At 45.9% G+C, this 13,342-nt stretch overlaps 1 protein-coding gene across 6 annotated transcripts in view; it reads right to left on the bottom strand.

The window, feature by feature from the left end:
* The window catches only part of KAZN (kazrin, periplakin interacting protein), a 182,610-nt gene that overhangs the window by 15,459 nt on the left and 153,809 nt on the right, over positions 1-13,342 (bottom strand). For all 6 annotated transcript variants that reach the window (XM_089534459.1, XM_089534462.1, XM_089534464.1 and 3 more), the window contains one exon: positions 11,741-11,932. In XM_089534459.1, the coding sequence (XP_089390585.1) occupies positions 11,741-11,932 (192 nt within the window). The remainder of the gene's footprint in view (positions 1-11,740; positions 11,933-13,342) is intronic.

Genomic DNA, 13,342 nt, shown 5'->3' on the forward strand with positions numbered 1-13,342 from the left:
TGGTGGGGTATTTCAGAGCCCCCCAATGCAGGGTTTAGAAGCAGCATCCAGAAGACAGGTTGCATTATGCCCACCCTGGTATTAGACCTACTGAAAATGAGAGTCAACACATGAGCACAGCCCATTGATCCAACGGTCGATACTGCTTATGATTCCCAGTATAATATAATATAGAGCTAATGTGGCATAATGGTTTGAGCGTTGGCCTGAGACCAGGGTTCAAGTCCCATCACAGCCATGAAACCCACTGATCCTAGGCAAGTCACACTCGCTCAGCCTCAGAGAAGGAACCTTCCGCTGAAGAGACTTGCCAGGAAAACCTTGTGAGAGGGTCGTCATAAGTCAGAAAGGGCTTGAAAGCACACAACAACAACAACAACAACAACAACATAATATATTGGTTTCGGCTCAAATTTCAACCCCAAGTTGAAGTATTATGTTGTTGTTGTGGGCTTTCAAGCTGTTTCTGACTTATGACGACCCTCTCACAAGATTTTCTTGGCAAGTCTCTTCACTGGAATATAGAGCTAGTGTGGCATAGTGGTTTGAGCGTTGGCCTGAGACCAGGGTTTGAATCCTGGCTCAGCCATTAAACCCACTGATTCTGGGCAAGTCACACTCTTTCAGCCTCAGAGAAGAACCTTCCGGTGAAGATGGCCATCCCAACAGTATATAACTCTTGCTTGCAAGAAGCGGCAACATTTGACTCTATCCCACTACATCTATGGTTGGTTTAAAATAGTGACAAACACACAAAATAAGGTGTGTGTGTGTGTGTGTGTATTTATTTTGCAACCACCAGCAATGTCTCGTGTGTTAGCAGCTCTCCGGAGAAAGATGGGGGGAATTGGAGCCACGGTTGCCACAGAAACCATGCGCTCTGGAATCTGTGCGCTCTGCCGAAATCGGGTCTATTTCATCTCGACCTCTTGAAAGAGGGAATGCAACAGAGGAATATCAGAAAAGGAAGAGAAGGAAAGGACAGAGTGGGAAGGAAGGAAGGAAGGAAGGAAGGAAGGAAGGAAGGAAGGAAGGAAGGTGGACATAATGGGGTGCAAGCAACCGGGAGCTTCATTCCCCATTTGCTTAGAAAAGGGAATAAAAGCGCAAAAGCGCATTAGTATTTAACTTTTCGATTGAATTTTGCACTGCCAAAGAGGTCTCCGATGGTTGGGTATGGAATCGAAGGCCTTGGATGGCTTGGGCCAAAGGGGGCACATAGTGCCCACATTAAGGCACATTGAAGAACCCACAATTTTCTTTGGGTCTAACAATTGCTAGAAATTGTCCTTCAATGCCCATTTGCAATGGGGTCCAAAACAACAACCACCATCACCACTGCATAACCATGCCCTGTCATGTAGAGGAACAAATAAGTTCAGAAACCCAAGCTTTCATTTGCAAAACCAGTCAAGCTTTGTTTGGAAACTCTCGATGTTCCCCACAGACATGCGTTGTTTGGATTAAACAGCTAGCAAAGCCTAGTTGAACTTTGCATCCTTTCAGATGTCGAGTGGGTTACATTCCTATTCCTCATGAACCCAATTCCCCTTTTCTCCCTTGGCTTTCACTGCATCCGCTCTCAATACCTTGGATCTCTGCAACCGGCTTAGCAATGAACACACCACAACACATCCCAGCATTCGGCAACAGTACTCTATAACCCATGGCGAGCAAGAAATACAAAGCTATGCCCAACAAATCTAACCATGGCATCCAAGCTGAAGGACTCAACTTCTGACATGTCCACTTTCCAAAGGCGTTGCTCTGTGCCTCCATTTGTCACAAAGGCATTCTTTAGCAATTTAAGGGAAGAAACTGCAACCTGCAATCGGTCAACAGCCTACCTGCCTTTTGCTGGCGATTAAATTGGAGCATTCGCCGTTAAGCCCTGATGGAAATATATCCAGTATCAAGAAGAACAAGTGCCGGGAAGAATACTTCTTATTATTAAATGTCAAGGCAGCTGCTGCTATTATTATTATTATTATTATTATTATTATTATTATTATTATTATTATTATTATTATTATTCACCATAGCATGGAGGTTTCTTCAGAGGTAGAGAAGGACAAGGTAATAGTAAGGTGGAGAACTCTGCACTCGGCAAGAGTACCATTAGGAGGGATTAAAATGGCAGCAGAAATGTCAAAGCCCCAAACTACGATCGCCGTTTAAACATCAGCCGGCTAATGGCTTGTAAGATGTCACCGTTATTAGGCATGTCCAAACGTCCAACTGATTGCAGGAAAGCAAAGGTAGAAATGGACTCATCGGAGAGAATTCATCCGTGCGGAAGAAGGCTTCGGTCTTTATTCCGGCACTAACAAAAAAAAGTCCAAGATGGTGAAAAAAGCAGAGATGGCACGAGATACCAATATTGTTCCATCCATGTGTCATGTCTGAGCAATCCTCGCTGTGCCCAGAAGACGCCATCAGAAGAGGTTGATACAGTGCTGTTGCTATTTGCTGGAAGAATCCATTCTGGACCCCCCCACACACGTAAAAAAAACCCACGTATGCTCGAGCCCTATTGAAAATAATGGGGCTTGTGCACGGCATGGCGGCGCACATGCACCATGGTTGCACACCCCATTAATCTTAATGGGACGTGTTGCCCCTTGCGCCCCACGTGCTCCCTCTGGCTCCCTCGCAGCTTTCAGCGTATGCTGAAAGCCGCGTATGGTGCGTCCATGTATGACGCGGGCGCACTGTATTTTTTATCCATGGATTCAAGCATCCAACTAGTATAATTCCAACTAGTAAACCTTGATTTTCTATTTTATATAAGGGACACCATCTTTGCTTTGTCATTGTATTTAATGGGACTTGAGCCTCTGCGGATTTTGGTCTCCCCGGGGGATCTGGAACCAAACCCCAGTGGATAACAAGGACCCGCTGTAGCTAAAACACAATCATTACATAAAAATACACATATTAAGCCGCTTCTCTACGCAATATTTATATTACTATACGTAGGACAGCAATTAAATATAAAATTCATGATTAAAAACTGCCTGCCAGAAGAGATATATGTACTATGCAGCACCATAATCACATTGCTACATAGTGAATTCTGGTGTGAACCCCACAAAAACCACACTTATCAATAAGCAGCCGCGGGGATCCACTCCAATGCCGATTGAGAAGCAATTGCCTCATATTCCTCATCCTTTTCGTGAGCATCTCCGCTGCAGAAAAAGGACCTCTCTCCTCCTCCCAAGATCTTAAGACTTAGGCAGGCTCCAGATTGTGTGTGTTTTTGAATGTCGAGTTGCCTGTTGACCCTGACTTTCATAGGATCTCCTTTGGCAAGGAATCCTCAGAGATGGTTTTGCAAGTTGCTTCCTCCGAAACAGAGCCTACAGCCGTGATTCCCAAAATCTGGCCCTCCAGGTGCTTTGGATTTGACTTCTTAGAATCCTAGATCGATAGCCAAGATGGCCGAGGCTTTTCGGTGGCCTACAGCATCGGGGATTTGTTAGTGGTTTCTCATCCAAGTACTAACCTCGGCTGACCCTGTTTAGCGTGCAAGATCGGAGAGGATCTGGCGCCTTGAGGGTATTTAGTTGTGTGTGCATGTGAATATATGTATGTGCCTCCAAGTCGCCTATCAACGTATGGTGATCCCATGGATTTTTTAGGGTTTTCTTAAGCAAGGAATACTCAGAGGTGGTTTTGCAAGTTGCTTCCACTGAAATAAAGCCTGGAGCACCTGATTCATTGGGGGCCTCTCATTCAAGTACTAACCAGGGATGATCCTGCTTAGCTTCCAAGATCAGATAGGATAGGGTACTTGGGTCTTAAACGCCCCAACTACCTTCCTTTGTAAATGGGCATGGAGACCAGGATTCGATTCCTGGCTCAGTCACGAAACCCCACTTTTGGGCAAGTCACACTCTCTCCGCCTCAGGGATGGCAAAAGAAAAACCCCTCTGAAGAAATCTCAGGTTGCAGTAAGTTGGAAATGACTTGAAGGTGCACAACACACACATGTGGGAAAAGCACATACGCATGCACTCAAAGACTGGATTTAGCTGTGAAAATAGCCACACATATGCATCCTTTGTCAGAATTAAGTCCCTTCGGGCTTGAGACCGTCCTTGGCAAACCCGGATCCGTAATTTTCCGACATCATTTTTAAAAAGCTCTATGCACAACGCAAAATAGGCCAGGGATAATTTGGGGGAAAGGGATGACTAAATAAAATAGGGGACTACCTTTAGGGAAAGAAAACAGCCGAAACATTTAATTTTCCCGTTGCCCTGCCCTTCGGGGTTAATTCACATTCAAATGAGGACTGCCAGCTCCCGTCCTATAATGGGGTTTTGTTCCAGCGTTGTTTTCAGCTACCTGGAGGTAATCCTTGCGAGAAAAAGAACGGCGCGTTGCGTCGCAATGATGCACGGCCAGTCTCCGTAATTTAAACACCTGATTTTAAATGAGCTAATTTAATACTGAAGCCCAACTTGGTGGGTTTGGGGAGGGGAAGAAAGGGAGGACAGGTGACGGAGATGAAAAATGAAAAGAGGAATCCGGGAAGGCGGGGAAAAGGCGTCTGCGTTGTTTCTGTGCTTGTGACAAATGCGCCTGATTAGCGAGGCACGGTGGCGTTGCTTTGCCTCGGCCATAAATATGCAGAGTATTCCATGCGAAGGCCTTACATTACTTCTTTCCCATGTAAACAACCATTTTTCCATCTACTCAGCTCCGGAAGAGGAGTCCTCACTGTTTAATACATGACTGAGAAGCGCATGGCCCTCTCAAGGTTGTTGGATTGCAAATCCCAGCAGCCTTGACAAGGGCAGAAAATGCTGGGAGTTGTAATCCAAAAACATCCAGAGGGATGCATGGTTTCTGCACATTGCAGATAGAATGCAGTTCGGCATCGCTTTAACTGCCATGGCTCCAACACATGGAGTGCTTACAGAGGAGTTTATCACACTGGGACTAATTTTGGCATTAAAGAGAGATTAAAGCACATTGAAAGCATCCCGCAAATAAAGTCAAAGTGGCAAGTAATTGCACGAAGGATTACCACACGCAATTGTGCAAATAAAGCGATATCGGAAATGCGTTGTCGCTGAAACCCCGAAAGTAAAAAGGTGTGCATTAATGCTTCTTTGTGGCCACTTTAAGGCGGGTATTGTGCGATGTTGTGTGAAACTGTTTCGCGTAATGACGTGATTTCTCCAGGACATTCACGGGATAAACTCCCGATCTCCTTCGTGTGATAAACTCCAGTGAAGATGAAATATTTCACGAAACGACAAATCCCAGAATCCCATAGCATCAAGGCAGAGAAGGCGAAATATCTCACGAAACTACGAACCCCAGGATTACACAACAAGGCTTATCCTATCACATCTTAACTAATTTTCTATCATTCCATAAAACACTTTCAACATTTAAGTAAGTCATGCTTTTCCGATATGTTCTTTCCAGTCCCTCCTACCCGCGATATTCATAGAATCCTGTCTGTCTGTCTGTCTGTCTGTCTGTCTGTTTACCTACCTACCTACCTACCTACTTAACCAGGGCTACTCTAATGGGCCAACAACTGGATTTTTGCAGGAAAAAAGGAACTTTTCCCCAGCTTTGTGGAGGAAAGCTCCCAGTTTGGTATGAGAGTGTGTGAACACCACCGCATTGTCTCTCTGAGCATGCACTGAGTGCACGCACGACCTAGGAATGGTCTTGTGATGCATCGCGTTTGCCTGGGCATCGCGACTCGTTGGCGGCAACGTTTGGTGCCTTCATGCGGAAACGCTTCCGCCCAAGAGCGCCGCCGAGAACAAATTCCTTATGCATATTTATTAATCGAGGCTCAGATTTGTCGGGAAGGAGTCAAAAGAGCTGTTTGTGCAAGAGAAGGGAGAGGGAGGGTGGGCTTGCGCACCCTAAACAAATTTGCAACGGTGCCCTTTAAATTATCCACTTCACAGGATGGTTAAACAGCCTGCCACCGATACCTGCTTAGCAATTTAGAGCTTGCTTGGCAAAGACTGCATAAGGTGTATATATGTGCGTGCGTGTGTGTGTGCGCGCAATCTCTTAACATTAGCCAGGATGTTTGCAACGGAGGCTACAAATCTCGCATTATAGTGGGCCCTTGGTATCTACTAGAGTTTGGTTCCAGGACACGCCGTGGGTACCAAAATCTGTGGATGCTCAAATCCCATTATAGACAATGGCCTAGCAAAACGGCGAGCCTTATACAAAATGGCAAAACCAAGGCTTACTTTTTGACTGTGCATACCTTTGGAACATTTTCAAGCCATGGATCCTGGTATACAAAATCCGTGGCTACAGTGAGCTGACCGCATTTGCGCACTCCGTGGCAATTCTGTTCCTGCAACGATGGTCCAGAACACACTGTTGAAATCACCCAGTTTGAGATCCAAATTCTGACCTTCCATGTGTTTTGATTTCAACTCCCAGAATCCCAGACCGTCGGCCAAGATGACCGAGGCTTCTGGGAGCCGATGTCCAAAACACCTAGAAGACCAGAGTTTAGGCATCACTGGACTAAATAACCCTTGGAGTGCCCTTCCAGCTCTATGATCCTTTGAGGCCTTCATTGCCCACTGAGGTCCTTGGTTGAACTCAGGGATGTAGCAATATGTAGGAAGATGTTCAGTTATTCTTTCCAAATGTGGCCCACTATTGCCACCATGTTGTCCATCAGGGCCGGTGAGGTGGATGGCATCAGGATGCCCCTACCGTCTAATAGTCCATCCCTTTCTGTCCATTTGTAGCTGCGCTTCTGCTGAAGTTACAATCTCAGAGCAGGAGATGTGACCCCCAACTATGCTTCCAACATGAAGAGAAACTCAGATGCACCCCTGAGTATATTTAACTTAAATTCAAGCCCCTGACTTTGCATTCTCCCATTAAGCCTGGAACCTTAGAAAAGCAGACCTTTCCCTATCCTCTCCCTTTTCCTCCCTAAGAAGGAAAAAAAAGAAAAGAAACCCTTCTCTTGAATACCAAAAACCTCTGAGCAAAACCTCATTTGTATGCAGATTCCTCCAGGCTTGTAGCAACAGAAGCCTGGCAATGAATGCCATTCATGAGCTGGTAACCCATAGAAATGCAGCCTCTTTTTTCCTAATTAGCAAAGCCATAAAGAACTGGGACACTCCTGCAATGCCAACTAGAAGGTGTTTGTATAAAATGCTTGGCCTAGGGACCAGTGGCATCACTGGGGTTGGCATCACCCGGTGCCATACATCATGGTGTCACCCCACCATTGATCTCCTCCCATAGCATACCAGTCAGCAGTGGTTCCCAAACTTTGGTCCTCCAGATGTTTTGGACTTCAGCTCCCAGAATTCCTGACAGTTCACCAAACTGGTTGGGGCTGCTGGGAGCTGAAGTCTGTAACACATGGAGGACCAAACTTTGGGAATCACTGCCATACAGAATCCTTAAGAATGGTATTTTTGCACTCATGCTACTCGTAATTCATAATTCCTGTACATAACTGAATGTAACAATAATAGTTGTGACATAATCAACACAATTAAAAATTATACTTTTAAATCAACAGCGAAGAATTGGAAGGACTGGGACCCCAATTTTGGGGGGCACCAAGAGGCACAAAAAGAGAGTCAGGTCCACATGGTGCCCATCAGTGATTCTCAAACTCTGATCTTGCAGGCGTTTCGGACTCCAGCTCCCAGAATCCCAGACCACTGGCCAAGATGACTGATGCTTTTGGGTACAGAAGTCCAAAACACCTGGAGAACTTGAGTGTGGGCATCACTGGGCGACACCTTCCCACTCATTGGGTCTGTGTCCCATTATTCACACTGAAGAAAGATTCGACAGGTAGGTGTTGAATGCCATTTTGTTGGGTGCCATTTTGTTCCTTTGGGCAGCCAAAGGGATGTAAATAGTCCTGCTGGGGGGACAAATCTCACAATATATATATTTTTGGGGGTATCTGTCAAGAGTGTTTTGATGGTGTATTCCTGCATGGCAGAAGGGGGTCAGTAATATCCAGACAACTGCGATAACTGTTGTTGCCGTTGCCTTAGACAACCTGTTCACCGCAGTTTGTTCAATAGCAAGGAAGAGAAGTCCAGTTTATAATTGACTCAACAAATTCTCGGCGGAGCGCAAGATTAATAGCAAAACAAAAATGCATTAAGTAATCCAAGAGAAAAGAAGAAAAGCATAATAAAATGATCAGCAGCCGCTTTAACAGAAGGCAGAACAACTCCAACCAGGCTCACAGACAGGCTTTTCCCAAAACAAACCAACCGACTTTTCAGAATTGCTGCTGTGCTTTCTAAAAAAACCGCATTTTTAAATGGCTCTCCTTTCATTCGACAGGAGTCTCGCATTATAGTTTGCTTTGTCATGTTTCAATGCCGCAACCTTCTGTACGTTTTTACCGCGGCTTTATTTTTTCCTCTCTCTTTTAATTTCATCGGGAGCAAGGAGGGATGCAAATCAAATCAACGAATAAAAGAAATCAGCTTCACATCTTTTCTCAAACTGCCCAAGATCAGGTGAATTCCAAACATGGGACTGCAACACAGATATTTCTATATGGCTAAGGCCCGGTACAGACTGTCCAAATGTGGCGTGGCATCGTCGTCACTAGTGTTAGGGAGAGGCACCGTGAACACGCTCCCTAACCCTAGTACATACTGGTGGCATCAAAATGGCGGCGCCCTGTCTACATGGGCGCCGCCATTACGATGTGACCAACGCATAGCATCCGCACGTCGCATCGCATTTATGACGTCATGAGTGTGCCATTTGCACACTTGGGCATCACAAGCACGACACAAAAAGAACCCGCTGGCAGGAAGCCTCGTGGTTTGGTGGCTGAGGTGGAAATCCAGGCACCAGCAGGCCGCCCTTTTTGGGCAGTCTGTATCCTGCCCAAGATGCAGGCTATCTACAGGCCACGTCTCCCAATACTTGTGTGTGTTGTATACCTTCAAGTCATTTCCGACTTATGGTGACCCTAAGGCAAACATATAACTGGGATTTCTCGGCAAGATTTGCTCAGAGGAGGTTTGCCAGGGCCTTCCCCTGAGGCTGAGAGAGTGTGACTTGCCAAAGGTCACCCAGTAAGTTTCATGGCCAAGCTGGGCATCAAACCCTGGCTTAGGATCCATACATTGGATACAATTTGAAGGCATGCAAGAACAACAGCAAGCAAAGGTTGGATGGCCATCTTTTGCAAGTGCTTCAGTTGCATATTCCTTCATGGGAATGGGCTGGATTAGAGGGATCCTAGGTTCCCTTCCAACTCTATAATCCTATGAATAAACCAACATGTAGCTAAATAGGTAAAACTACTTGGTAGATTATAGTCACCGATGCATAACATAGTCCATGGAGTATAGACCCTAAAGAAGATATCTCCTCTAACTTAGATCTGCTAGACCTCAAAACTTCCATCAGATATTTTGGATTTCAATTCCCAGGTGCCCCAGCTGGCATGGCTGATGGTCAGGAATCCTGGGAATTGAAGTTCAATACATATGGAGCACCAAAGTTTGCAAACCACTACCCTCTAGACCAGTGTTGGCGAACCTATGGCATGCGTGCCAGAGGTGGCACTCAGAGAGCCTTCTCTGTGGGCACATGTGCCGTCGCCGTACATGTGCCGTCAGCACAGAGTTTGCCAGAGTTTGTTACTAGAACGCCAGGACATGGCACTTTGCAATAAATAAGTGGGTTTTGGGTTGCAGTTTGGGCACTTGGCCTCTAAAAGATTCACCATCACTGCCTAAGACCATCGAAGAACAAGACTTTGGCCTAAATCCTGCTGTTTGTCTCAACTAGAGTAGAGTATGAACCAATGGGATTTATCTGAAGTCGGCCCACCATCCAACCATAGATGGAATGAGCCTATTTTTGCTGAAATTCGCCAACAGACTCTGTGATTCTATCCTAAAAACAGACAATTTCCCTCCAATTTGTACTATTTCCTCCCGTTATAAGACGCCCGCCCCCGCATCGCAACTCCGCCATCCCAGCAAGAATCAGGAGAGTGCGCAGGGAAGCTTATCATATTATTTGCATTACAGTAAACGCGCCATCAAAAACCCCTCGCCAGAAATGTGTTTTTATGTATTGCAGAGGCTCCGACGATTAATCCCTGTTTTGCATTCAGGCTGCCGTACATGTAATCGCCTCTTCAGCAAATCGCTGCAGTTTAAGGAGCTCAAGGAAAAAGTAACATTTCAGCATATATATACAGTTTACATCCAAGGCAGCAAAGTACAGGAGTCTTCAAGAAAAGCCATTATCAGAGGCCCTTGATGTTGACCAATGCTGAACCCAAACCTTTGAACAGGGAAATCCCACATCGGTTTTCTACCATAAACCTCTGCTCATAGGATTATGTGTTCATTGGGCCATGCAACCCATGCGTTGAAGTGCAACTGCCCACAGCTCAGGCAAGTAACCCAACATGCAATTCAGTATTCATGAACATCCATGTGCAATGCTCACCGACACATGATGTACATCCATGTGCATCAAGCACCTATGTGCCATGCACACCGGCACACACAATGGCACTGATGGGACAACTCTGCTTTTGCAACTTTGCAACACAGTTGTTAAAAAGATTATATATAAAATGTGCGTTAGGTGCATATGGACCATAAATAAATTTCAGCTTTGGACCTGGGCCTCCTCTTCGAGATACCTGATGTTGTATAGGCAAATATTCCACAACCTGAAAAAATCCCAAATCCCAAACACTTCTGGTCCCAAGCATTTGCGATAAAAGAGATTCAATCTGTACCTCCATGTTGATTCGCCATTCAATAACCTCAAGCGAGGACTAGCCCAGAGGATTCAAGCCGGGGTCTTTGGGAGAAAACAATGCCATTTGCTTTGCAAAGTGGTGCTTTCTATGCAGAAGACAAATCCAGGCTCTAGATCGGACTGAAACCTGGAACAGACTCACCATTCCACTGCCACGGGAACCACCAGCCGCCAATGGCTTCTTCTTTTTGGAACATCCCTGCATGCCCAGTGAGGATGACCAGTGGCCACTTGGGCTCTTCTGGCAACTGCTGTCTCCCCAGAAGGAGCTTTTCCAAGTTTCCCCGCAGAGATCTGGTGTCACATCTGGTGTCGCAACCTTGGAAGCTGTCCCCGCAGCCGCAGATGGCAATCTGTTTTCCCTTCCCATCTTGCTTTCTGCCCGCTTGTTAAACACGCTTTGCGTTTGCAGCGGACGAGTTGAAATTCTTTTGACGGCATCTATGAGCAATCTCTGGGAAACGGTACCAGGCCGAGCAAAGCCTACATGTGGTTCACTGGGAGTTTTGAGTCTATATTTAGAGTCCGCGCAGTGACAGCATGTACTGCTGTGAGTCCCTTTGTTGTGCAGGTAATTCAGATCGATGGGGACAATCCGGACTGTCACTTTGGGGCAGCTATGAAGCATCACATCCCTGCTGAAGTTTTAGCTCTGCAGCAGACACAATCCTGTCCTTTCTGGAGCGTTGGAAGAGTTGCTTTTACAGTTCCCAGCATCCTCAGCAACTATGTGAGTCAGGGGATTCTGGGATTTATAGCCCAACATACCTAGAGAGGTATTACCTTTAGGAATCTCTAAGTCCTCCAGTGCAACTCTATGGTCAACTGTCACCCAAGGACCTTCATTTCACTATTTCCATGGTAAGTCCAGGAAAGTATTCTGTGGATGCGAGGGTTGTATTGCATGTTAAGTGTTGCACGGACTATTTGCACTTACCTTGGAGGGCTTCTTTGGCTCTCGCTAGTTCCTGCTCCTTCTGGGCCAACTGGACCTTGAGCTCAGTGGCCGAGAGGATCTCCGTCGACTTGCTGCCGTGCGTCTCCTCCAGGTCTTTCGTGAGCATCTCCTTCATCTGTCGGAGCAAGTGGACCTCCTCCTGGAGCTGGGAGACTTCTTCTCGGAGGAGCACTGAGGAGAGAGAGGAAACACAAGAGGAGAGAGTGAATGGCTAGCCCTTGGCAACCCAGGAACCAAGGGGCCAATCGAGTCTAAGGAATGGCCTCCATCAGCAAGAGGACAGCTTGGAAGTCCTCAAAATTTCCTCAGATTGGAAAGGAAGATCTAAATGGAATAGCGTTTAAGTTATCAAGAAAAGTAAACGCCTCCATTGTTTATTGGGGTGTGCCTTCAAGTTGTTTTGGACTTATGGTAACCCATGGGTTTTTGGGGAGACTGAGAGTGTGTGACTTGCCCAACGTCACCCAATGGGTTTCCATGGCACGGCAAAGCATCGAACCCCGATCTCCAGAGTCGTGAGCCAATGCTCAAGTTGGCCAAGTTGGCCGGGGGAGCTGAAGACCCAAGCTTGGAAACCACTGTCTTAGTTGATCCTCAAGATTTGTAGGTCTTCTAACATGGCTCTATGGTCAACCTCTGGCAGATGTTGAACACAGAGTTGCACTGGAGTTGTGCCAGAGAGGTATTCTCTAGTGGTTTTTTATTTGCTGTTTTCCCACTTTCATGGTGGTCCTGTGCCCCCAAGCCGAGCAAACGTGGAGGGCCCACTATGTTTAACAAGGCATGGGAATGTGGACGTGCTTTTCAACACACTGAGAAACTAATACCAATTGGGTCCAGCCTTGTTTTCAAAGGAAGACAAAGCAAAGCCTACATTGACACTCCTTCTGACCCACAACCCACTGGGCAAGCTCCAGCAACCGATCCAAGCCGCAAGTTTGAGCCAAGATTTGTTCAGGAAACAATTCTCTCGATTGGCAGCTGAGATACTGAGTTCTTTTTATATCATGCAGAACGACAATCACTGCAAAGTAACACACAACACCCCAACACTTATGGGCCAGGCTTGTTGGGAAATGGGCAGGTTCCTTTTGTTTCCACATTGGCCTCATGCTACCAAGCAAGGCCAAGGTTTGGTGCTCCACCAAACTACAGTTCCCAGAATATCATAGCACTGAGCCATGGCAGATAAAGTGGTGTCAAACTGAATTATTTCTACAGTGTGGATGAAGTCTTGGAAAATATCTTAATCTAAAACCAGTCAGATGGTCTTCCAGATGTTTTCAGCTACTGTGCCCCCAAATCCGGAACTGGATACCTGGGGCTTTGGGGAACTCCATTGCAAAACAACATCTGAAAGTCATGGCACTTTTGAAACATAATTTAGTTATTATCATTACTATTATTGTTGTTTATGTATACAGTGTCATCTGTGTACATGGCACTTTATGACGGAAGAACACATTCAGAACTACTTCAATAATGTAAAATACTGAAATACAAGACTAGAAGACAAGACTCAAGTTTTTGGTTTGTTGTTGTTGACCCAGACTAAAATACAATAGTAAAAATGCAACGGTA

The sequence above is a fragment of the Sceloporus occidentalis genome, unplaced genomic scaffold (genome assembly GCF_023333645.1).
Source record: "Sceloporus occidentalis isolate IW3139 unplaced genomic scaffold, rSceOcc1.0.p SCAF_8, whole genome shotgun sequence".
Classification (NCBI taxonomy): Eukaryota; Metazoa; Chordata; class Lepidosauria; order Squamata; family Phrynosomatidae; genus Sceloporus; species Sceloporus occidentalis.